The sequence below is a fragment of the Arachis hypogaea genome, chromosome 9 (assembly GCF_003086295.3).
Source record: "Arachis hypogaea cultivar Tifrunner chromosome 9, arahy.Tifrunner.gnm2.J5K5, whole genome shotgun sequence".
Lineage (NCBI taxonomy): Eukaryota > Viridiplantae > Streptophyta > Magnoliopsida > Fabales > Fabaceae > Arachis > Arachis hypogaea.
The window spans coordinates 4,221,497-4,247,602 of record NC_092044.1 but is presented as its reverse complement, the minus strand read 5'-3'; the positions used below and the strand labels follow the sequence as shown (position 1 = coordinate 4,247,602).

General features: G+C 37.8%; 3 protein-coding genes and 1 long non-coding RNA gene across 11 annotated transcripts; 1 reads left to right on the top strand and 3 right to left on the bottom strand.

The window, feature by feature from the left end:
- Nucleotides 1-1,630: 1,630 nt before the first annotated feature.
- On the bottom strand, nt 1,631-4,210 carry LOC112710019 (uncharacterized). 8 transcript variants are annotated; one of them, XM_072203843.1, is made up of 6 exons: nt 3,592-4,210; nt 3,270-3,435; nt 2,843-2,984; nt 2,628-2,684; nt 2,126-2,185; nt 1,631-1,789 (listed from the first exon to the last, which is right to left on the bottom strand). In XM_072203843.1, the coding sequence occupies exons 2-5, from the start codon at nt 3,375-3,377 to the stop codon at nt 2,130-2,132; spliced, it is 363 nt and encodes a 120-aa protein (XP_072059944.1). In that variant the 5' UTR covers nt 3,378-3,435; nt 3,592-4,210; the 3' UTR covers nt 1,631-1,789; nt 2,126-2,129. The 8 variants fall into 8 exon arrangements, 3 of the variants coding, with proteins under 3 accessions (XP_072059944.1, XP_072059946.1, XP_072059945.1); XM_072203845.1 differs by having other exon boundaries at nt 2,852-2,984; XM_072203844.1 differs by having other exon boundaries at nt 3,571-4,193.
- A 1,212-nt stretch (nt 4,211-5,422) lies between these two features.
- On the bottom strand, nt 5,423-6,942 carry LOC112712863 (uncharacterized). Its single transcript, XR_003157937.2, has 2 exons — nt 6,489-6,942; nt 5,423-5,688 (listed from the first exon to the last, which is right to left on the bottom strand). It is a non-coding gene; the product is annotated as an uncharacterized lncRNA (long non-coding RNA).
- A 2,591-nt stretch (nt 6,943-9,533) lies between these two features.
- LOC112708731 (LRR receptor-like serine/threonine-protein kinase IOS1) lies at nt 9,534-17,580 on the bottom strand. Its single transcript, XM_072201910.1, has 12 exons — nt 17,375-17,580; nt 14,171-14,655; nt 13,448-13,586; nt 13,280-13,351; nt 12,567-12,638; nt 12,221-12,301; nt 11,892-12,064; nt 11,381-11,613; nt 11,154-11,280; nt 10,944-11,012; nt 10,666-10,855; nt 9,534-10,009 (listed from the first exon to the last, which is right to left on the bottom strand). The coding sequence occupies exons 1-12, from the start codon at nt 17,578-17,580 to the stop codon at nt 9,592-9,594; spliced, it is 2,265 nt and encodes a 754-aa protein (XP_072058011.1). The 3' UTR covers nt 9,534-9,591.
- A 4-nt stretch (nt 17,581-17,584) lies between these two features.
- Nucleotides 17,585-19,645, top strand: LOC112708730 (uncharacterized). Its single transcript, XM_025760670.1, has one exon. It carries the CDS (start codon nt 17,585-17,587, stop codon nt 19,643-19,645), a length of 2,061 nt encoding a protein of 686 aa, XP_025616455.1.
- Nucleotides 19,646-26,106: the final 6,461 nt, after the last annotated feature.

The following is a 26,106-nucleotide window of genomic DNA, read 5'->3' as shown; positions in this document are numbered from 1 at the left end:
TATCCTCACTTGGTCAAATATCCTTTGTGGAAGTCATCCTTCCACCGATGTCTTTTTGTCCAATGTCATCAAACACGAACAAACCGCACCACCTTTTGATGATCTATTTCGACTGGGGTCCTTGTGTTTAATCGCATGGAACTCTAGTTTCTACCTGCAATCATGATCCCAAAATCGGAAAGGTGCACAACGAGAAAGAACAAGAAGAATAAAAAAATGGGAAGAAGAAGAGGAGAAAGAAGTAGAGAAAGAAATTTAGGTTATAAAAGGAGACAAAGGACCAAATTGGAGCTAATACACTTTTATGTCATGTCATCTAATCATTACTATGTCTAGCGTGGTAAGAATTGGCCACGTCACTGACGACATCAGTGTTTCGGTGGCAAGAATCTGGAGACTAACTTAGTGCAATTAAAATCTCAGACTAAATCAGTGCAACTCGTCAATCTCAGATACCAAAGTGGAGCTTAACTCCATTGGCACGGCTTCCATTTGCATGCGCAACATTAATCTTCTATATAAATATATGAATATTATTTTGAAGTTTTGTGTTTTAAATTCCTAAAGACACTAGAATCACATGACCTATATCATTGCCATTTAAGTTATGATCAAATTAAATTAGTGTGAAGTTATAAACGAATGTGACTCTCTTTTCAAAAGTCATGTGAATAGTAAAGGAAAAAAGAAAAGTAGATGGAGAATGTTCCGCTGAATAGAAAATGAAAAAAAAAATTCTGAAATTTCTAAAGAAATGAGAGCCTTGAAGAAGAGAGGTGAACAATGAAAGATAAACTTCTTCTTGAAGTATTTATGAGAAGTTGAAAACCAATGATAAGCATAGTGGAAGCTTAATCCACTGCCGTTTTTGAATTTTAAGGAGAGCTTGTGCATCTTTTTGATGGGCAATTTGTTGATAAAAAAGAAATTGAAATTGACCTCATCTAACAAGAAATGTACATCGATAAAGAAAACAGCTCTATTGTCACACTTTTAAAGCGTGACAAAAAGTTGAAAAAAGCGTGGCAATAACTTTTTGTCACGTTTTTTGAGCTATTCCTGCTTTTGAAAGGGTTACGTTTGCTAGAGTGACGGTTGCTCTATCACCACGTTTTTACAGATAGCCATGCTTAAAAACATGTCTGTATGTAAGAGATACGACCACACTTTTAAAGCATCGCCATAGCAAGAGACGGCCACGCTACACTTTTAAAGCATCGCCATAGCAAGAGACGGCCACGCTACGCTTTTAAAGCGTGGCGATAGCAAGAGACGGCCACGCTTTTATAGCCTTGTCAAAATAAAAAAAAAAATTCTTTTTCTAACTTTACCTTTATCACTGCACAATATAAATATTCAATCCTTTTTAATATGCAATTTTTATTACAAGACAAATCAAACAGTAATTAGTGATATTTTCTTCTATAATTGTTTTATACATTAATACTCAAATACAAAATAAATCTCGAGTTCAAAACTCTGATTTCTCAACAAGCTTCTCAACCTCAGCATAAAAGCATAGAAATAATCAAATGGCCAAATCCATCGTCTGCATAAATTAGTCCCACCGAGAAAGAAAACATTAGGGCACTCTTTTTATATGGATAAAAGAACTGAAGGAATTCAAGAATTTAAAATTAAAAGTCACATTATATATAATGAATTCTATGCTTGTCCTTTACCAACTAACAATAAAAATGAAATTCTTTAAATAGTACAAAATGTCGTCACCCCGAGTAATTTCCATAACCCTCATGCATGTTTTCTTCGACGTCTCCATTTTCGCCACCTTCAGTAGCCACAGTAGCAAAAAACAAAAGGGGTCAACTTTACACAAATAAGAATGGAATTCGAAGAGATCACACACCTAGGAAAGGTCATAAATCAAAAGGGCCTAGATTAGACAAGTCAAATATAAAAACTCAGAAAAGAAAAGAAAAGACATCTTTCAAAGAGTTTTTCTCAGATACAAAGTAGCTAATGAAAGATGTTTTCCATGCAACTTAAATTTTCCTTCCTTTTAATAAAACAAATAGGGATAAGACTAAAAGCAAAAAAACATATTTAAGAGAAGGGGGATTGGGAGAGGTAAAGAGAAATGAAAACGACATTAGAGATGAATTACCCTATCAAGGAAAAGATTCTCGCCAAATGGGGTCTTCAATAGTGCCAATTACAGCTCTTCCTTCAAATAACAAAAAGAGAAGTATTACTCGAAGCAATCTAACCACAAATTCAGCATTGTTGAAAGAATAAGTGTAATAGTCAACAAAGATATTTCAACAAAAACTAAGAAACTACCAGACAATGCACAATATTGGCAGCAAAAAGGCATGCCATACAAAGTTGCTATTGTCAAATATTTTCATTGAAGCTTACCATACTATACACACAATCAATACAACTTCATGTTTAAATATAGATACATGTTTTATTGAGTAAATTAGCAAATTATATGTTGAAGTTATTCTATAAATAAAATTTAATCCTTGAATTTCAATTATTGTACTTATCTAGTGCTGAATTCACAAGAATTGTATTAATTTTCATATCAAAACACAAAAGTTTGCTTCGAGCATCCCACTAAGGCCAAGGTACAGCGGGCTTAAAAAGCACTTATAAAGAACCTATAAGATTTTCTGCAGTTTCGATATCTCTTGTGCTTTGGACTCTTCGAGGCTGGTCTGCAGAATTCAACAAAGTTTTCTTCGGAGTTACAGTATGCATGATTATGTAAAGATATCAAAATAACAAAGTCCACCAACTTATATCTAACTACAAAACAAAAATTAAACAAAATCAAAACCGTAACCGTGAATGCTTAAAGTATCAAAACCCTAACCGTCATTACCACGACGCTGCGAACACTGAACGTGGCTGACAGTTGGCACTGACCGGTGGCGAGGAGGAGGTTGAGAGATGGAAACGGAGGTGCGATGAGTGAAGGAGAGGGAGACGGCAACACGACAACTTTGCAACCATAACTAATTAGTTCTTGTATTAGGATCATGTCTATGATATATAAAAAAAAAACACTACACATGACTTTGAAAAAAAAAATCTCAGTCTTGAGGAATCGTCAACTAAACTAAACATAACATAAAAACAAATAGAAGGTGAAAGAAAAGCACAAACAGATGACATGGATAATCATAGAAAAGCAAGAGAAATCAGAAAAAAAAAGGAGGGGAAAAAAATCAACAAAGAAGCCAACAATCATGAAAGGCAGAGAATCAGAAGCAAAACCTATTCTTCTGCAATAGTAATACCTTTTGAGCTGGCAGAGAAACTTTTCTTCTGCAAGAAGCTGCTGCATCAGCATCAGCATGTTGTTGTTCATTTCCACCCAAAGTCAGAGATTTTTCCTGAGAACTCATCTTACTAAACCAGAAAAGAATCAACCCAGAACTTGGATTTCCTTGGATTTACTGAGAACTATAAAAAATTCAACAATAAAACATAAATTCAGACAGCACATAATATTCAATGAAAATTAATAGACCCATTTTGAGCTTGCTGTTAGTAAAATTTTGTAAGATGGTTTCAGTTAAATGATGATCGAAGATTTACTGAAAAAGCACAAAGATTTACTCGACAGCTGCGACGGCGACCACACAGACGGCTCCCTCTCGCGCGTCCCCCTCCTCCGCGACGGCAACGGTTCTCGCGGCACCTTCATCGGCAACCAGGAAGTACGACGGTGACTGGCCCGACGGGAGCAGCTCCTCTTTCCCCTCCTCGACGACGGCGAAGAGCGAAGCTCCTCCAGCGGCAGCGACGCGTTTGGTGACGGCTCCTCCTCTCTCATCGTCGCACACACTCTCTCTCTCGGGTTTGACTCGACAGCGGCGGCGGGCTGGTCTTCGACGGAGCTGGCAGCAAGGCGGCGTCTCCTTCCTCGAGCTCTCCTCTTTCGCGTGGGTGAGGTGGTGCGTGTGTGTATTGTGTTGTGTGCGCTGGAGAGAGGAAAAGGGGGAGTGGGGCTGCGGCGCTGTTGTGAGGGGAAAGGAGGGAAGTGTGGTGGGTGTTAGGTTAGGGTTTGTGAATTAAAAAGGGGTAAGGTTAGTATGCCAGAACAGGGAGCACCGGCGATGTTCTCCGGATTGCTGGGGTCTTGGAGTACTGGTTCTTTCGAAGAGTTTAGGGTTCTTTAGAAGGGCTTTTCTTTTCGGGGTGAATTCAAAGGGTTGGAGGAGTTTTAGGATAGGAGAAAGGTAGAGTTTTAAACAGGGTGTGTAATGTAATTAATTAATTATAATTTTTTTGAAATTTTTTTTTAATTTTTTGGCCACGTTTTTGAAGCGTGTCAAAAGAGTTGTAGGAGACGGCCACGCTTTTAAAATATTACTATAACAAAATTCTATCGCCACGCTTTAAAAACGTGAATGTTTCTCTCTATAGTTACGCTTTTTAAGTGTGGCAAAAAATGTGACCAAATCTCGAATCAATTGTCACTCTCATAAAAGCGTGGCCGTAAACTCTTTTTGCAGTTTTGCCGCGCTTTTCAAGCGTAACAAAAAAGAAGTGGCCAAATCTCTAATCTATTGTTATCCTCGTAAAAGCGTGGCTATTGACCACTTTTGGCCACACTTTTAAAACGTGGCCATAAGCCTTTTTTTCTTGTAGTGATTAAGGAGAACTTGTGCATCTTTTTTATGGGCAATTTGTTGATAAAAAAGAAATTGAAATTGACCTCATCTAACAAGAAATGTACATCGATAAAAACAAGAAAGTAACCAGTCATAACAACAAAGATGAACATTAATACATGTCGAAAAGTAGAGATCATCGCCAGTATTCTCCCGAAGGTCAAAGTCCAACTCAAAATCTTAAATACTAAATTAATGAATTTTTTATCTTATAAATTTTTTATGTTTTTTAATTTTTTTTATGTGAGACTAATTTTATGCACTCTTTCTCACACTTAAAATATTAATATGGAGCAAAAATAAAACTGTTTATACTAAAAAAACCTTGCCTATTAATAAAAAGGGGGAATCCATGATTCACATACATACTTACTCAGAGAAACTTCCAGTCACATTGACAAACATGGGAAAAGGGAGGTGTGGATGCATGTGAGTTTTTGTAGCTCATCATGTTTAGTTTTCTTGCAATTTTATTATGTGCATCATTTGGTTATGTAAATTTATAGCTATTTTCTTTCAAATTCTACAATCCATGATTCTATTAGTTACTTTTTCTACATTTGCTCTTCCGCTTATCAAATTTTATAAGTTCATTTTTTATAATATAAGTAAATAATATTTTTTTTCCTATATGCTGCTTGCTTCGTATCATTAAGATTGCGAAAAAAAATGAAGAAAACCAGAACTATGATTTTTTTTCATTCTTATTATCCAAGCGTTCATTTCTTTTTCCATTTCTCGACTGATTAATTTAAATTTTAACTTGGATGAACTTGTCAGAAACAAATTCTAGAATAATTTTCATTTAGATAATTTTAGTTTATTTGATTGCAAAAGTTATTGCCTTAGAAAATACATTTAAACTTTGGAAACTGAATGATAATTATTTAAGCACAAAACAAGAAAGTAAATGTTGTAAACAAATAATTAAAACACCTAACTAAACCAGCAGTGTGAATCACTTCCTGATCTAACCAAAGGTGCTCGAATATTCTTCCATCCAATGGAAAATTTATTAAAATTTCAGCATTGTCAAACCCTGTAACAAAAATATACACATATATGAGAACAAGAACAAACTTATTGAAATTATTTTCCCTTTACCCTAACTTGATGGTAATGATAGTACAATTATTCAAGATTAAATTGTTTAAAGCAAAGAAATCAAAGTAAAACAAAATATTGAAGCACCATAAAAAAAATTCAAAACTAAAATTTTGAAATGTTGCATCATATAGCCGACTGACTAAAGAGGCATAACTACATAAGAATTATATGTGCCAAAATTATTTTAAATTATATATTAACAAATTTATTTTATATCAAATAGTAAATTTCTTAGGGCTGTGTTTGTTTAGAGAGACAGGGATACGGAGATACAAAATTGTGTTTATCAGAAGAGACATAGGCAGAAATAATGTGTTTAGGGATGTATATTGTGTCTATCTTGAGAGGAAGGACACGAAGATACTAACAAGGGACACACCTTATTTTTTATTTTTTTTTATTATTTTTATTAATTTTTTATAATTATATTTTTATTATTATATTTTTCGTCTCAAATTTTTTGAATAAAAAAAATAAAAAAAATTAAATTTTCATAATTTGTTTTAGTTTATAACCAAGTAAGATACAAGAATACAAAATTTTGTATTTCTGTTCTTTTTATTTTTCTCAATGTCTTGTCTTGTCATGTTCTCAAAAACAAACGCAAGCTTAGATACTTTCTCAATAATGATTCATTGTCTCTATACTATTAAAAAAAGTTTAAAAATGATGATATCAAATAAAAATATACGATAATAAAAACCAAAAGGACCAAAACTTAGAAATTCTTACGGGTATTAATTAGTTGATGTACTTAGCATTAAGAATCCCAATGCATTGGAGCCTCTTGTTTTCACTTCGTCGATAGAGTTTGTTGCATTCGTAGATAATACATCCCTGAAGACAATGTTTCTTCTTTATTGGGTTCGCCTCAAAGCGTATCTTGCACTCCTTCATACAACCTTGTACATTAGATGCAATATAATATGTTGTAGTCCAAGGTTCTTCACGAATTGTTTCATGGAATTCATCTATAGCAGAACAAAAACTTGCTAAAATTACTAGCATTGTAATTGCAAGTGTTGCACCGCCGTTCTTGGCCATTAGCTTCTCTTCTTTTTTGTCTTGCAATAACAAAGTTATGGTAGATCACCTTTTATATATATAAGCTTAGAATCTTTCTTAACTATGTTTCTATGCTAATAATTTTAAAATTAAGATATTACTTGATTCGTTCTGTCCTCTCCTTGCACCAAGAGCTACAGAATAAACAAAATCTAAAACCTCCCGTTGTAGCAAAGTGTTGTTTTGAAGTTAATTATTCTAGTGTGTTACGAGGAGCCAATGGAATATTTGTACGATATGTACAACAGAGGTTTATGAAGTATTAGAAATATAACTATTTGTTACATTTTTCTGTTAGCTGAACCTTTTGGAATGAGTAGTATCATGATATGGTACTAGAGAGCTTATTCTAAAAGGTCAAGAGTTTGATCCTTGGTGAACCCTAAAATCAGTTTAAGTTTTTAGAAAGATATTTATTATCCCTAATACTTTTTGTAACTTAATAACCCATTGTACATATTGTACAAATAGTCCATTATCTCCCTAGCGAAATACTTTTTAGAGATTAGAATTTTGTGTTATATTTAGTAATCAGAGACTAGAATTAAAATTTTAATTCTTTTAATATTTCTAAAAAGTGAAGACATAAGAATAAAATTTGTTGAAATAAAGACTAAAATTTTGATAATATTTTTTTAATAATTAAAAATATTTTAGTAAATATTTTTATTTTATATATATATTTATCTTAAATTAAATAAGATACTAAAATATAATTTAATTTTGTATATTTTATATCAAATATAATATAGAAATTTAATTTAATTTTAGTTTTTTAATTTATGTTTATTAGTCTTTTTTAAATACAATTTTTAAAGGATTAAAATTAAAAAATTAACTATATTATAATATATGTATTAAAAATTAACTATTAATTTAATTATTTAGTATAAATATACGTTAAAATATAAAAATACATCGTTAAAATGGTGTGAAATAACTAAAGATATCTAATGGGTTGTCCTTGTCAGTTTAGGTCTGTCTATTTAAATCTATTATTACATATCAAATATATGCTGACTCCCAAAATAGAATTTCACCCATTCAAGGAAAGTTTGGGTTAAGCAGTTCAGTCTAATAATTATTATTAGATGTGGCTTAGTATTTGTTGTTTGTGTGATTATAATATATTTTTATAAATTTTTATAAACAAAAACTTTTTTAAATTAAAAATAAAACTATTAATAACAATGAATAAATACCAACAAATTTTTATAATGGATTAATATTTGCGCGTGGATCTTATACTAATATGTATCATAAATTTATAGTTGAGTCAAAGTAAAACGGGGCGGAAAATCAACAAATTAGAGTATCATATCTTTTGTCCTATCACCTATGAAAATGCCCTTTGAAATTGAAACAAAATTATTGCATTTTTTTTATTGTTGAAAATTTAAATTTGTTAAAGCTCATTTATATCCCTGACAAGCACGAATTTGTTTTAATAAAGAAGCAATTTCGATGAATTATAATTTCATAAGAAAATTTAAAGACACTACCAAACCAAGATCGGTTGTAATACATATTTTCCTTCTTATTTTGAATTTCATCCTTACTATAATGCAGTTTTTCTTTTTAATGGAGAAATACTAGAGATATTGAAATTTATTATTTATTATTATTATTTAATTATTAATTTAATTTTTTTAGTCTAATTTTTTTAGTTTAATAATATAATAATATATTTTATTTTATACTTTTAAATATTAATAACTAATTAATAATAAAAAATAATAAATTTTGATAATTTTTTAATATTTTTTATAATAATATATAATGCTGCATGAGGTTGACATTGCACACCATTTTTATTTTTAAATAATAAGTTGGCAAGAAGTATTATTAATTAGTAAGTTAACAGAGATGTTTAGCGATGTTTAGCTGAAGGTTATATTTTTTTGAGTATGACTTATGATTAATTGCATAACAGGAATAATTTAGAAAAAAAAAATTTGATCTATTATTTTTTTAATAAATTTAAACAAAAATTTACATAATAAAAATAAAATTAAAATTTATCAAAAATTTTAGAGATAAAAATTAAACGTGTATTTTTTATATTAGACGAAATCATATAAGTTACTTTCAATCATGTTTTTTAATAGTTAAATCTTTATGATAATCTTTCTTAATAGATACATGACACAAGACTTAATTGTTCAATGATATGGCATATCTTGTTATATATAATAAAATTGCTGAGAACTCTGTCACAGAAATTATTTTATATATTATTTTATTTGTGGTGATGTGCAATTCTATGGCTCGACTCGTTGATAAACGTGTTTATGGTGAATGGGCTTTTAATGTTTCTTAGGCTATGGAAGTTCAATTGTACCTAAAACACAAAATAAGGATTAATAATCATCTAATGTTTCTTAATTTTTCAACTCTCATCCTCTCTGACTTCTAAATTCTAAACCCGTTACCTTTTTTCTTTAGAAAAAATTCTTCTTGTTTCATATATAATTAGCAAGAATTTTTTTTTTATTTTTTAATAACACATCTCTCTATAAGTAAGGTATATGAATTTCGATTTTTTTTTTAATTTTCTTGTTAATAGCCAAATCAAAATACATCACTTATACCGAATTAAAATACAAAACAACAAATTAAGACAAAATAACCAACTTGCTAGTTGGCTAGTTGCTAGCTAGCTAGAATGTAAAATACATCGTTACGACAAATTTAACTTAAAATTGCAACACATTTTCCAAGCTATTTTATTTCTAATACTTGTCAATACTAATTAGGATTAACTACAAACTTATCTAGCCAAGGGAGTCATATCAGTACTAATCAAATTGACGCTGACGTGCCCAACTAAATCTTCGTTTTGAAGGTCACAACTGTTATGTTTTCGAGCTAACTCTGCAGCCAAACACTCCTTTAGATCTTTCACTATATCACTCATGTATGGCCTTTTCAAAGAACTGGCAGACACAGAAGCCATGGCAATTTCAACCACTCTCCATGCAGAACCATTGTCAAAATCTCCTTGTATTCTTGAGTCAACAATACTTGTTATATCCCCTTCAACAATCATAGAATTAACTCGTTGACTTATATGATCAGTCATGTCTTCCCTTAAAATTATAACCGGTTGCCCCGTGATAATCCTTAAAAGAACTACTCCAAAACTATATACATCACTTTTCTCTGTCAATCTGTTTGATGTCGTGTACCTAATAATTTGGTTAGTTAATATTTGATTCTCTTATCGAAATTTCTTTCAATTAGAGGGATCAACAATTAATCATAGTAAAAACTTACTTGCAGTTGATTTTACATTGTTTTTGGATAGATAACACGTGTTACGATTTGGTTAAAAAAAAGTTTATTTTATACAAATAATTCAATTAAAAAACTAATTAATATAATTATGATATTAAATTTTTCACCGTATTTTATTTTAAAAATAAATTGACTAATTTAAATTGAGAAATTATAATTAATTGTTTACTATATAATTTTTTTAACTTAAATTATAATTAAAAATCATTAAAAAAATAAAATTATCTAGTATTTTTTAAAATTAATTAATAATTTTAGTTTTTTAATAATTTTTAATTATAATTTTAATTAAAAAATTATATATTAAATAATTAACTACAATTTTTTAATTTAAATTACTCAATTTATTTTTAAAATAAAATACGATAAAAAATTTAACATCATAATTATATCAACTGATTTTTTAATTAAATTATTTATATAAAATAAATTAATTTTTTAAAATTAAATGATAACACGTGACATCTAAAAACAACCTCATGTGTCTGCAGATGAGTTTCTGCCATTAATTAATCGTATAATTGAAATTAAAGTATTAAACACATACTCAGGATCTAGGTAGCCTGGAGTTCCAGCAACAATTGTCGACACATGCGTATCGCTGTCGGCCGCAAAGCATTTGGATAATCCAAAATCAGCAAGTTTGGCATGAAATTTTTCATTTAGTAGAATATTGGAGCATTTCACATCTCTGTGGATTATAGGTGGCTTACAACCATTATGCAGATATTCCAATCCTGAATTTAAATTTGAATCATGCATAAATGGTTAAGAACTAAAATTTGATGAAGAAATTTACGTATTCATTTTTTTTCTCTTTCTAACCTTGGGCTGCATCCAATGCTATTCGAAGTCTATCTTCCCAATTTAAGGACTTCTTCTTATCGTTTTTTCCTATAAAAACGTAAGAAATTTCACAATATTTGATAACAAAAAAAAATTGAAGTAACAAAATATTTCTAATTAAAAACTTTTTAAAAATATAAAATCATTTACACATTTTAGAACATAGATAAAAAATAATTGTGATGGTACCTGAAAGATGTTCATCTAAATTTCCATTTGCCATGTATTCATAGATGAGTCCTATGTTAGTTTTTTCATTGCAATAACCAATGAGAGACGTTAGATTTCGGTGATAGACTCTCATTAGAAGCTTAACCTGCCATTCAAAGTCATGATAGCAACAATATGATTTAGATTGAGATTTCTTTCACTTATTATATTCTTTTCTATGTATATATTGATTATTGAGCACTTGCCTCGGCAACAAATTGTTGATATCCTTGCACGGATGATAGTGAAAGCATCTTGACAGCCACTTGAATGTCCTCAATAAAGCCATGGTAAACTTTTCCGAATCCACCTCTACCAAGAATCTTATCAAAGTTGTTGGTCATCTTAACAACCTCATTAAATGAATATTGCCGTTGCTTTGATTCCAGTTGCGACCCCTTCATTGAATTGCGAAGTTTCCCAAAAATGGTCGTAGTAGCTGATTTTGATGAAAACTTTCAGTCAGTGACAATCACATATTATGTTTGACAAATATTAGAGAATTATCAGAATTTATTGTTTTTAGCTATTAATTAGTTATTATTAATTTTTTTAGTGTAATTCCTTTGTCTTATACTTTTAAGCATTAATGATTAACTGATAGTTAAAAACAATAAATTATAATGGCTCTCTAACATTTCTCATTAGCCAAATCAAAAATTGTCTATTCACGTTATGTAGAGATTGTAATTATAAATTCCAGTTAGCAACAGTTACCATATTGCTTTTTTAGGCGAAAGATTATAACTGCTTCAACAATTACTAGAAGCAGTAATATCCCTGCAATTGATGCTACCACTGTAATGGTTGCATTATTATTCTTCTTTCTTGTATCATTTGTTTGATGGTTGCATGAAGTTGATGCACATAGATTTGGATTTTGTCCCACACTATAAAACAAGCATTTAGATGACAACAAAGTTAAAGCAGGTACTTAGGAAATTTTGTGAGTAATTATTATTATAATAATAAATTAAAGGGATCTTCAATGTCAAGTAGATATTATTGATTCTTGGTATTAAGTATATATCAAGGATAATATCTACCTCAAGGATAGTTGACCATCACTTTGTTTTTGAAGGAGTTCATTTGAAACTGAACCTGATAGATTGTTGTTTGCCAAGTTTCTGCAAAAGCAGAAAACAAATATGACATCCTTCTCAATTTAACTTTAAAATAATACTAGGTAATAACTTTTTTTTTATTAACATTAGCTAATTTTTTTAAAATTATTTTATTTATCTTAAATTCTAGACTCTAAGGCATAAACTATTAACTCTACGTCTTAAGCTATAAACACTAAATTTTAAAATTAGTTAATCGTTAGCTAACAAAAAGTTAATTTTTAATATTTTTCTTAATTTTATAACCAATAAAATCATGTGAACTTACAAGTATTCTAGTGATTGCATTTGTGCCAGAAAAGAAGGTATATTCTCACTTAAGCCATTGTCCGATAAATCTCTGAGAGGGAAATTCAAATTCAGAGTTACAATCCAAAACAGAGGGGAAAAATACACAAATGTAATAAAATGGGTGTATTATTCGGGTAATTTTTTTTTTGTTATGGTTTGGTTATGAAAGTGAAAGTAGTGATATATCTTAATATTGTAATTTTTGGTGTTTTTTAAAATTGTGCAAAGTACACAAATTGGAGGGTCCGATTTCTGTACCTCAAATTTTTTAATTTTTTTAACACAAATTAGACGGTCCGATTTGTGTACCTCTAGAAATCGAACGGTTCGATTTTTGTACTTCTAATAAATCAGACGGTCCAATTTTTACTCCTCTAATTAAACAGTTTTACATTTGAGAATAACACCCAACAATCCACATTTTAAAAAAATACCATTACCATTCCAATATTAAAAATAAAAAATTCTTATTATTCATAGGTAACTTTATATATGAAGATAATTTTATAAAAAATGATAGTTTAGATATTACTCTATTAAACAGGTACTATATTAAGTAATTTATTTAAATATATCAAATTATCTAATAATTTTTAACTGTTATAACTTAGTCGCTTAAAGATATATCTATGTACTTAGCCACCTTATTTATTTATGAACTAAATGAGATGAGATGAGATAGATACTCACAAGGATTTTAACATGGTAAGCTTGGAGATATCAGCCGGTATATGTCCGGTGAGTCCACTTGAAGACAAATTCCTTTATATATTCCATTTCCAAAAACATTATTATTTCAATCATGAATATAATTAACAGTTTTCTAATTTTGTGTTATTGAATGAATGATGAGCTTACAAGGATGTGATTCTTAGAAAGCCATCAAAAGAGGTACAGTCTACACCTTGCCACTTGTATGCAATGGGAGCACATGGATCTCCTTCCCAGTTTCTACTGTCCATCCTATAAGCCCTCTTGATGTTTGTGACTGCATCCACTGGTGTGTATATACAAGCAAAGCTAAATATGCTTTAGGGCGGGTAAAATGGGCAAAATTCATCGGGTTAGCTCGTTTACCCATTTAAATGGACGGATTTTGTCTCTAAAATTAAGTTCGTTTAAATTTTGGGTTAAACGGGTTGTGTCCGATTAACTCGAAAAAAAATGACGGATTAAACGAGCTAGCCTGCGGACTAAATGGGTGGTCCGTTTATTTTTTTTCACATTTAAAAAAAAAAAAGCAGTACTTTTAGTTGATATTTTTCTCGATCTGACCTAAAAATTCGACCCATCAACTAAAAAAATAATATTTTTAAAGGTTTTTGACTATTTTTTGTCAAAATATTTTTCAAAAAATAAAATTAAATAATAAACGGGCTGACCCGTTTAACCCATCGGACAGACTATAAACGGTCCGAACTAAAAAATTCTGGTCCGTGAATAAAACGGATTTAAACAGACTAGCCCATTTAACTCACAGATTTAACGAGCCGGGCAGCCGGACTAACCCGTTTGAAAGTCCTAATATGCTTACAAGAACCGAAAGAACAAGCTAAGTTAGACAAAATAGCAGCATCATACCGTCATTTCTTTGGGTTTCTAACTCTGAAAAATCTTTAGCAAAATAAATCTCAAGAGCATTGATGATGGGTGGAAGGGTGGAAGATTGTGTCCGAATAAGTGAAATGTGACCCCTTTTTGTTAGAAGCCAAGGTCCGGTTAGAGTGTTTCTGGTGTGTACTTTATGGTATCTGAGTTGTAATGCTGCATTCCAAGGCACGTCATTTATGGTGGTATTGAATGATCTTGTTTGATTTGGACCCAACTTCTGAAGCTCAGCGAAGTGTAAGTAGAAATAGTATTGGTGCTCAGTTTCATCATCAATCTCCCAGTTGAAGTCTAATGAAGCAGTAACGTTTCTTGGTGTAGCTGCAGTCTCCATCACAACTGCTGGTGGTTTAAAGTCATTCTGAATCAAGTCATAGTTGCTAAGTCTGCTGCTTAATTGTGTCCACTTGTTGTCCCAATAAGGCTCCCATATTCGATCATATGGGTCATCTTTATACCTATATAACCAATATATATAACATTGGACTATGCTATGTGTACATTAAAATTAGTTATCAATATAAAATACATGTTAAAATATAAATACATATTAAAAACAAATTAAACCATACATATATTTATACACAAATATATTGGTGACTGATTTAATGGTTAATTTTAATGTACAAATAACATTTTTGTATAACATTATATATTCCTATAACTTATATAATTATAATCAATCATGCTATGCTAGGTGGTGTATATAAAAAATTAGTGCTACGTATGTATTAAAATTAGTTACTAATATAAAATATATATTGGAATATAAATATACATTAAAAATAAATTAAACTACATACGTATATATACATAAATATATTAGTGATTGATTTTGGGGTACAAATATTATTTTTGTTAAAATTATTTACTAAAATTAGCCACTATAAAATGAGTGAAATAACACATATATTTATACACAAATACATAATAACTAATTTTATTATACAAGTAACATTTTTGATAAAAATAATCACCAAATCAATCATTTATATATATATAAAATATATATTAGAATATAAAATATATATTAAAAATAAATTAAATAATATACATAATTATACATAAATATATATATTATAATTAATAATTTATTTTTAGTATGTACAAAATATTTTTTAATAATAATAACAACAATTTTATTTTATTTTAAGTGTTTGAAATAAATTTTAATTTTAATTTTACTTTTAATTAACTATATAATTAATAGATATTCAAATATTTTTTTTCAATTTCATCTCTAACCACAATGCTAAACCATGGTTACTTCCATCACCAACTGTCTCCTTCTTTTTGTTTCTCTATATAAAATAATAAAGAAAACCTACTGTATAAATTGAAAGACTAATTTTATTGCTATCTCGTTAAAAAAAAAAATATATTTACATGCAGTCTTTTTCATGTAAAATTAATAGCAAAAATTTTGTTAAATAACAATTTAATTAAACATATCATATCATTTAGTAATTTTCATGAAAATAACTGCACGTAAATTTTTACTTAAAAAAAAAAGTGAAAACTCAAGTATAGCCCACTTTACGTAAAGTTAATATTTGAGAACCTTTAGATGAAATTATTAGCTTTCAGATATCAAATTCACGTAAAGTTGACTTCACTGAGTTTTCACCTTAAAAAAATCATAATCATTGATATTTATACACTAAACTAGAGACGCAACGTGATCGGTATGAAGCTAGGTTCCTTGGATTGGAAATCTCTTAAATTGAAAAAGTGGATAAGGGCAAATTCTCCCTTTAATGGTGGAAATAAGAGTAAGATATATTTAAAAGAAAGGGACTCGCCTGTATGTTAAATTGGTGACAGAACCAAAATCCAACCTTCGGAATAGTGCCAATGATGTAGACGGCTTTTTATTTTTAGTGGTATAAGTAGCATTGTTCAAAATTCTCCTCTCTATAACTGAAATGAACGGTGTCCCTGTGCCTTTGTTAACCATACAGATATGGATATAATCCAGTGATGGAGTGTGTATGATCTCATAATTTTTACTGAGTGATGAATTTGTGAATTTCACTGTGTCCCAAAAATGAACTCCGAGATAAATATCAAATTGTGGGAGCTTATTAAGACCATCATAGTTTCCATACAAGAAACTAGTTCTGATTAAATATCTAGTAGCACTTGTTACATTTATTCTGTAACAGTTTCTTGTTCCGTTAGGAAAGCTCCGAAGGTAAGTAAAATATTGTTGATGAGTAGTCTTATCTTGCGGCGACACAGTTTTACTTACTCCAGAATCAATGAAATTAGCATCTGAAATATAATTGATTCCTGTGCTCTTCTCAGTGTAGTTGGAATTTTCAGGTAGTCTACAATCTATGCTAGTGAATTCTGATGTACATAAACCATACAATCTTAGTATTAAAAAAATACAATCATGTTATGTGTACACCAAAATCAGCCATTAAAATTAATTACTAGTATAAAATATATATTAAAATATAAATATATATTAAAAATAAATTAATTAAATCACACATATATTTATACACAAATACATTGGTGGTCAATTTTAATAACTAATTTTAATCTACATATAGTATTTTTTAAAAAACATATTGTAACTTACACCTACTTTATCTTTATCTTCAATTTTTTTCCCTAAACCAAAAGTGCTGTTCAAATTTGAATAGAGTTTAACTAAGAGTTATTTTTTTCAGTTAACATTAGCCAATTTTTTAAATTTTAAATTATAATTTTTAAATTTGAATTAAAATGAATTCTAAATTCTTTAAAAAAATAAAGATTAAAAATTAATTTTTGTTACGGCCTGGCCCAATAACCGCACGGGTCGGTCTGACCCGATCTCCACCCGACTCGGTCACGTGCCCTCCAACCGACCCGGACACGCGTCCTGTACGGCTCGCACGTGGCCGCAGGACAACGTCCTCGGAAATATGGGCCTGTCCTCGTCCTGGGGCCCACTACTGACATGTATATAAGGGGAAGATTGGCTCTTCCCCCGAGGTATGTCACTTTCCCACATCATTCCCCCTGCTTGTACGATTTCTGACTTAGGCGTCGGAGTGTCTTTGCAGGTGGCACCCCCCTCGTCCATTCACCAGCCCAAGTGCTCGTCAGCTCGAGTAGTCCGCTACCAGTGCGACCCAAGTCAAGGCGTCCCCACCTATCCACCCTTTCACTTGTACTCCCGACCTGTCTGGAACCCGATTACCGAACATTGGCGCCGTCTGTGGGGACTCCTTCGCCTGAATGGAAGTCGCGCCAGGTCCCGGCGACCGAGCTCGAGCAGCCGGAGCGGAAGGGGCAGCCTCCGTCGCCTCGCAAAGGGGAGGCGGGAGATCCCCCCAACGACACACAACAACCCGACCGTTCGGAGGAACGGGCGGCGATAGCGCCATAATAATGCAGGAGCTACGCCACAGAGTCCAGAACCTAGAACGACAGCTAGCCGACCGGGAGAGGGATGGATGGTCTACCGATCCGAGCTACACCCCATCCCCCGGGGGCGAGGAAGAAGAGAGCTCTCACCGAAGCCGCCCACGGCGTATATCTGCATCCCGGATGGAAGCAGAGAGCACACAAGAGGAATCACCCATTCCGAGAAGACGAAACGACACAGTCATCTACTCTCGTGGCAGACGAACTCGCCGAACGGCGAGAGGTCGTGAGGACGAAGAAGGGAGATCCGAGAGAACACGACAACCTGTGATAATGGGTGTCACGCCGTTCCACCGATCTATCCTTGAGGTCCGGTTGCCGAAACACTTCGACAAACCAACGGACATGAGGTATGACGGAACCCAAGATCCTCTAGAACATCTCACGGCCTTTGAGGCCAGGATGAACCTAGAGGGAGTAGGCGATGAGGTAAGGCGCCGCGCCTTCCCGGTAACCTTAGCAGGACCAGCGATCAGATGGTTTAATGGCCTCCCTCAAGGTTCCATCTATACCTTCTCAGATATTAGCCGCGCGTTTCTGGCTCAATTTACAACGCGAATAGCAAAGGCCAAGCACCCTATCAACCTCCTCGGGGTAACCCAGAGACAGGGAGAGCCGACCAGGAGGTACTTAGATCGGTTCAACGACGAATGCTTGGAAATCGACGGCCTGACCGACTCGGTGGCCAGTCTCTGCCTGACGAACGGCCTCCTCAACGAGAACTTCCGGAAACACCTTACCACGAAGCCGGTTTGGACGATGCATGAAATCCAAACGGTGGCCAAAGAGTACATAAACGACGAGGAAGTCAGCCGGGTCGTGGCAGCCAATAAGCGGCAGTCCGGTTACGGCCAGACCCGGCAGTCCGGTGGCGACGGGGAGAGAGCAAAAGAAAAGGTTAGGGAGGAGGCATCGAACAAAGCTCCTAGGCCGTTCCCTCGAGTCGGAAAGTTCACTAACTACACTCCACTCACCCTCCCCATTGTGGAAGTCTATCAACAAATAGCTGAGAAAGGAATTCTTCCGAAGCCCCGACCACTCAAGGACCGCACAGGAGGAAACAAGAACCTTTATTGTGACTACCATAAGGGATATGGCCATCAAACACAGGACTGTTTCGACCTAAAGGATGCATTGGAACAGGCGATAAGGGAAGGGAAGCTAGCAGCGTTCTCCCATCTCATCAGGGAGCCGAGAAGGCGCTATCGCGATCAGGATGAGGAAGGCAAGACACGCTCGATCAAACGGCGACAGGAGCCCGAAGACAGAGACCACGGCCTAACGGTGATAAACGTGGTAACGGCAAAAAACGCTGCACCAAAGTCCCGATCGGCACACAAGAAAGACGCCAGGGTTCTGGCGATCTCATCCACACCGGTGCAGAATACCAAAAAACCTCCGTCCATCTCTTTCGGCCCAGAAGATCAATGGTTCAGCGACGCCCCGGAAAACCCTCCCATGGTCATAACGGCCAGAGTGGGAACCGGCCTCGTCAAGCGGATCCTTGTCGACACCGGGGCTGATTCAAACATCATGTTCCGCAACGTGTTCGACGCACTGGGGATGAAGGATTCCGACCTGACGACCCACCAGCACGGGGTTATCGGGTTAGGCGACCACTTCATCAAACCAGACGGGGTCATTTCCCTGCCGATCTCGGTAGGCCAGAAGCAAGGCCGAAGATCGGCGATGGCCGAATTCGTGATCCTCCGAGACTCCACAGCCTACAACATCATCTTGGGAAGAAAAACAATCAATGATTTTGAAGCCATAATCAACACCAAGCTGCTAGTTATGAAGTTTGTCGCCGATGATGGATCCATAGGGACCATAAGAGGAGACCTCGAGACGGCGGTCGCTTGTGACAACGCCAGCCTTTCCCTCAGAAAGAAGTCCAAGGAAGCATCTGGCGTATTCCTGGCCGACCTTGATGCCAGAGTAGAGGACAACCCGAGGCCGGAACCAGAAGGGGACCTGGAGAAATTTAGCATCGGCGACGAAGGGGAAAAGTTCACATTTCGTTAACAAGAACCTCCCGCATGAGTTGAAGGAGCCTTTGATTGAAATGATAAGGGCCAACAAGGACCTCTTCGCATGGACGCCAGCCGACATGCCGGGCATTGATCCACAAATCATTTCACATCACTTAGCCGTCAAGCCAGACGCACGCCCAGTGGCTCAGCGAAGGAGAAAGATGTCGGCGGAAAAAGCGGAGGAGGTAGCCAAGCAAACGGCCGGCCTCCTAGAAGCAGGCTTCATACGGGAAGTAGACTACTCGACGTGGCTCTCAAATGTGGTATTAGTGAAAAAACACAATGGCAGGTGGAGAATGTGCGTGGACTACTCTGACCTTAACAAAGCATGCCCCAAAGATTGCTTCCCACTCCCCAACATAGATGCACTCGTCGACGCTGCGGCGGGGTACCGGTATCTGAGTTTCATGGATGCCTACTCTGGTTACAATCAGATACCGATGCACCGACCAGACGAGGACAAAACGGCGTTCATAACGCCAGGAGGAACGTTCTGCTATAAGGTAATGCCATTTGGCTTAAAAAATGCAGGGGCAACGTATCAAAGGCTGATGAACAGGATATTCCACAACCTCATAGGAAAAACGGTCGAAGTTTACGTGGACGACATCCTGGCAAAGACAATACGACCTGATGACCTCCTAAACGACCTGGCAAGCGTATTTGCGTCCCTCCGTCAACATGGCATGAGGCTGAACCCCCTCAAGTGCGCCTTCGCCATGGAAGCCGGCAAGTTCCTGGGATTCATGATAACTCAAAGAGGGGTAGAGGCTAACCCGGAGAAGTGCCAGGCAATACTTCAGATGAAGAGCCCGGGATGTATCAAGGACGTCCAGAGGTTGGCAGGAAGGTTGACATCACTCTCTCGGTTTCTCGGAGCCTCAGCGGCAAAGGCCCTGCCGTTTTTTAACCTCATGAAGAAAGGGATGGCGTTCGAATGGACACCAGCGTGCGAAGAAGCCTTTCGACACTTCAAGGAAATCTTGGCGGCACCCCCCGTTCTCGGGAAGCCAAGAGACGGGGAACCACTATACCTGTATCTCGCCATAACAAGCGAAGCCCTAGCCGCAGTGCTAGTACGGGAGGACGGGAAGACCCAACAGCCAGTCTACTTCATAAGCAGGGCTCTGCAAGGAGCAGAATTAAGATACAGCAAGTTGGAAAAGCTAGCCTTAGCGCTCCTAACCTCCTCGAGAAGGTTGAAGCAATACTTCCAGAGTCACCAAGTGGTCGTCAGGACAGACCAAGGGATTAGGCAAGTTCTCCAAAAGCCCGACCTGGCGGGAAGAATGATGACTTGGTCCATCGAACTCTCTCAATATGACATACGATACGAGCCCCGGCAAGCCATCAAGGCGCAGGCCATGGCGGATTTTTTGGTTGAAATAGCAGGAGATCCAGGCGAAGACATAGGCACACGGTGGAAGCTCCATGTGGACGGAGCCTCCAACCAGACCTACGGAGGAGCCGGGATCATCCTAGAAAGCCCAAACGGGGTCGTATACGAACAGTCGGTCAGATTCGAGTTTCCCATCTCGAACAATCAAGCAGAATACGAAGCCCTCATTGGAGGCTTAACCCTAGCAACAGAGGTCGGCGCAAAAAGGCTGGAAGTATGCAGCGATTCCCAAGTCGTCACTTCCCAAGTGAACGGCAGCTACCAAGCCAAGGACCCCTTGTTGCAGAAGTACTTGGAAAAGGTCAAAAGCTTGAGCCAAAAGTTCGACGAGGTCACGATCCAGCATGTACCCAGGGAAAGGAACACACGAGCAGACCTTCTATCAAAATTAGCCAGCACGAAGCCAGGGGAGGGAAACCGGTCTCTCATCCAAGGCATGACAAGGGAACCCGCGATCACACTACACATAACGACCCTAAGTCCTTCATGGCTAGACCCCATCACCAACTACTTAGAACACGGCCAAGTCCCTGGCGACGAAAAGGATGCGATGAAGTTAAGGAGGGAAGCGGCCAAATACGCCGTCATCCAAGGACAGCTGTTCAGAAAGGGGCTCAGCCAACCCCTACTGAAGTGCCTACACCCTGACCAAACGGACTACGTCCTCAGGGAAGTCCACGAGGGCTGCTGTGGGCACCACATCGGAGGGAAAGCCCTAGCGAGGAAGTTGATCCGAGCTGGGTACTACTGGCCGACGATGATGGCAGATTCCAAAGAGTTTGTCAAAAAATGCATAAAGTGCCAACAGAACGCCAATTTTGCCAAAACACCGGCAAACGAGTTAAGCTTGCTGACGACTTCTCGGCCGTTCGCTCAATGGGGAGTCGACCTCTTAGGGCCCTTCCCTGTCGGCCCTGGGCAGGTCAAATATCTCATAGTGGCAATCGATTACTATACCAAGTGGATAGAAGCCGAACCATTGGCTAGCATATCCTCAGCCAATTGCAGAAAATTCATGTGGAGGCAGGTGATAACACGGTTCGGGATACCAGAAGTCGTCATCTCGGACGACGGCACACAATTTACTGACAAAAAGTTCACGGGATTTCTCAACGGCCTAGGAATAAGGCAAAAGTTCTCTTCGGTAGAACACCCTCGGACGAATGGACAAGTGGAGTCCGCCAACAAGGTTATCCTTTCAGGGCTAAAGAGGAGGTTGGACAACAAAAAGGGTGCTTGGGCCGACGAACTGGCATCAGTTCTCTGGTCTTACCGAACGACCGAGCAGTCCTCCACCAAAGAAACTCCTTTCCGGTTAACGTATGGGGTGGACGCGGTGATACCCGTAGAAATCGGAGAACCAAGCCCACGACTTCTTTTGAAAGGAGTGGAGGAAGCCGTAGAAAAGGACCTGATGGAAGAAGCCCGAGAAATGGCCCACTTGACAGAAACGGCGCTAAAACAAAGAGTGGCGCTCCGCTACAACACCAAAGTACTCAAGAGGGAATTCGAGCCAAACGACCTCGTCCTGAGGCGAAATGATATCGGCCTGCCGACCCCCGGAGAAGGCAAGCTGGCGGCCAACTGGGAAGGCCCATTTAGAGTCAAGAAAGTGATGGGAAAAGGAGCATACAAACTAGAAAGACTCGACGGCAAGGAAGTCCCGAGAACTTGGAATGCGGACAACCTTAGAAGATTCTACTCCTAGAAGACGGAGCGACCTGCCGACTAATCTAGCTAAGTAGTTAATTCGTCATTTGAACTTCATAGTAACTTTCAAGTCTTTTATGTGGATACCGAATAAGATACACTTGTGCAAATTCTCCGTTCTATCTTACCTCCGTTTTTCAGATAAATCATCTTGTCATGACTAGCAACGACACCCAACCCGGGACTGATCACCCCGGGAGGTCATCAACTACCGTTGTAACAAGCAACTACACAAGAGCCCACGGGCCGCCGATATAAACAACTATAAACCAAAAACGGTTACTAAAAACGACAACAAAATCGGACAAGTAAGAAAAACTTCATTACGACAAGACGAGCAAACGACCAAAGAGTCATTGTTCACAAGCCAATATTAAAACGGCAAAGATTAAACTGTTCGTAAGCCAAAACGGCTAAAAACAACTGTCTACAAGCCAAAACAAAACGGCTAAACAAAAACGATGGAACAAAGAGTTCATTTCTTCGGAACATCAACAACCTGGCCATCCTTAATAATCTTAAAAACGCCAATTGCCGACGTGTCGAACTCGGGGGCAACAATTTTGATTTGGGCCTTCAGGGCTTCCTCGGTGCCCAAAATCGCGCCTTTACCCTGTTTAACGACGTCTTTGTACTTGGCCTTCCATGTCGCCAGTTCGGCCTCCACGGCCCGCTTCCCCTCCTCGACTTCGGCCGTACGCTTCTGTGCCTCGCCGACCTGTTTCTCCAGAGCCATCTCACGCTCGACCAGACGTTCAATCGTTGCGTCCGACTCTTTCTGTTTCTTCTCGGCAGCTGTTAACTTTTGTTCGGCGGAGGCAGCTTTCTGCTCAGCGGCGGTAGCCTTCTTCTCGGCGGCGTCCAACTTCTCCGAAGATTGAGTCAACTGCTGCCGGAGAGTTTCCACTTCACTTTTCAATTCATTGTTGGCCTTCCCAGCGGAGGCCAACTTCCGACGAAGAGACTCCATCCCGGACAACTCGAACTCGGCCTTCCGAGCAATAACCGCACCGCGCAGAAGAGTGCGGTACATCCACCTCGCCTGCCCGGCAAGTGATGACTCATGGAAATGTTCCTCCGTACCAGGGATCAGCTGGGTGTCTATAAATTTTGAGGCGTCGAAATTCCTTTCCATAACGGTAAGGACACCCTCGGGACTAGACGACGCCGTGGATGTCTTTTTTCTCTTTCTCTTCAGGTTAGAGACCTCCACCACCTCCTCCTCATCATCCGATTTAGGCACCGAACCCCCAATCCCGGCAACCTCACGGATAGGGGAAACACGGACCGCCTTGCCACCTTCAACCGAGGCGCCCTGAACCGAGATCTCGATCTCGTCGGTTGCGGCCCTCTGTTCGGGAACATCCTGGCCCTCCGGGGGAGCATTAGGCCCCTCGGAGGCAGGCTGCTCGTCACCTTCCTCGTCGTCGCCGCCGGCAAGAAAGGTTTGAAACAGATCGGTAAGGCCCGTCACCGACGCAGACATATCCACTGCAAGAAACCAAAGAAGGTCGGTTAGTCGTCACACAATATCAATAAAGGGAAAAAGATAAAGCGTAAAGTAAAGAGCTTCTCACAAATATAATTACGACCGGAGTCCCGATCACCCATGAGGAGGTGGGGATTTACTGGGTTCTTCCCAAAAACCGCGTTTAGCACCTCGGCAATCTGCTGATCTTCTGCCGACATGTTTTTGTAAACTACCTTAATAAAACTATTGGCTCCTGCCCCGAAGCTCCAATAAGTCGGGATGAGCCGTACCCCCTCCAGAGACAACCAAAAGGGGTGGCGACCTTTGGCCGGGCGGACTTTAAAATACTTGTCCTTAAACCCATGGTAAGAATCTTCGAACAAGCCGAAGATCTTCCGACCCTGAGCTGCCCGGAAGGACATGAACCCTTTCCTATGTTTCCCCTGCTTGGAAGGGTTTGTGAGGGTGAAGAAGAAGAGGAAGACATCTACGGACACCGGCAGGTCGAGATATTCACAAACCATCTCGAAACAGCGGATCGAAGCCCAACTGTTCGGATGCAACTGCGACGGAGACACGGAAATTCGGTTTAAGAGCGCCATTTGAAAGGCGGAGAACGGAATGCGAACTCCGACTTGAGTGAACATGGCCTTGTAGAACCAAATCCAATCGGCAACCCGGCTGGGTTGGAAGTTGATTTCATACAACCGCTCGTGAGCAGCCGGGACGAAGGCGTCATAATTGGCCTCCTCGTCAGTCCCGCCACACAAATACCCGGCTTGTCGGAACTCGGTGAGCTCCTCCTCGCTCATTTGGTTGGGTGAATCCCTCACATCGGAAACGACCCAAGCGTACTGGTCGTAAGCCGCAGGGTTAACGGATGCTCGGGAGACCGTGCGGGCCATACCTACATGGGGGTACCATCCAGTTAGTCTAAGAGATCGGTCGCTCAAGCCGGAAACAAACACCACCCCCCACGATTTCCCGACTAAAGGCAAACAAGACTAAGTCTAAAGGAACGAGAAAAAGCCTACCCTAGAATGGTACTTTCCCCCCTAACACGTCTACTCGGAACTAAGGCTACGCAGTAATATCAAAAGAACCAAGCAACAAACATACCAAAAATAATGCCTAAAAAGAGGGATGATTCGAAAATTACCTAAGTTGATGGAGAAAAGGATGATTGCGAGTCTGGAAAAGTGCAAGGAACACGAACGAAGGCACCACAGCAACGCCTTGGAATCTTGTAGCAAGGAGGAAGAAAGGAAGAATAGGGAGTGTGAGAAAAGTGTAGAAATGTCAAAACCGATCGTTTAAAAACTACCTCCAGAGCGCGAAACACCCGGGGGCAGAATGGGCTTTTCAAAAGGGGTTTTTCACCCCATTATGAGCATTTAATGCTCGGCACGGGAAACGAAGCGATGAAAACGGTTGCTTTGAGCAACCAAGAGACGCGCGTGGAGACACAACCTCCCAGCGATCAGCCGACCAAACGAAACGCGAAGGCGACACGCCATTGGTAGCTCCTACGACTACCATTGGTGCGTGGGGGCTCTGTTACGGCCTGGCCCAATAACCGCACGGGTCGGTCTGACCCGATCTCCACCCGACCCGGTCACGTGCCCTCCAACCGACCCGGACACGCGTCCTGTACGGCTCGCACGTGGCCGCAGGACAACGTCCTCGGAAATATGGGCCTGTCCTCGTCCTGGGGCCCACTACTGACATGTATATAAGGGGAAGATTGGCTCTTCCCCCGAGGTATGTCACTTTCCCACATCATTCCCCCTGCTTGTACGATTTCTGACTTAGGCGTCGGAGTGTCTTTGCAGGTGGCACCCCCCCTCGTCCATTCACCAGCCCAAGTGCTCGT

Coding starts and splice junctions, on each gene's coding strand:
- LOC112708731 (XM_072201910.1), bottom strand. CDS start 17,580: ATGGCGCTATCGCCGCCCGTTCCTCCGAACGGTCGGGTTGTTGTGTGT. Junction 13,587..14,170: donor AGAAACCCAAAGAAATGACG/GTATGATGCTGC, acceptor TATACACACCAG/TGGATGCAGTCACAAACATC. Junction 10,856..10,943: donor AGCATTGGATGCAGCCCAAG/GTTAGAAAGAGA, acceptor ATTTAAATTCAG/GATTGGAATATCTGCATAAT.
- LOC112708730 (XM_025760670.1), top strand. CDS start 17,585: ATGCAGGAGCTACGCCACAGAGTCCAGAACCTAGAACGACAGCTAGCC.
- LOC112710019 (XM_072203843.1), bottom strand. CDS start 3,377: ATGAGTTCTCAGGAAAAATCTCTGACTTTGGGTGGAAATGAACAACAA. Junction 2,985..3,269: donor TTTCTCTGCCAGCTCAAAAG/GTATTACTATTG, acceptor AGAACTAATTAG/TTATGGTTGCAAAGTTGTCG. Junction 2,685..2,842: donor GCAGCGTCGTGGTAATGACG/GTTAGGGTTTTG, acceptor TGAATTCTGCAG/ACCAGCCTCGAAGAGTCCAA.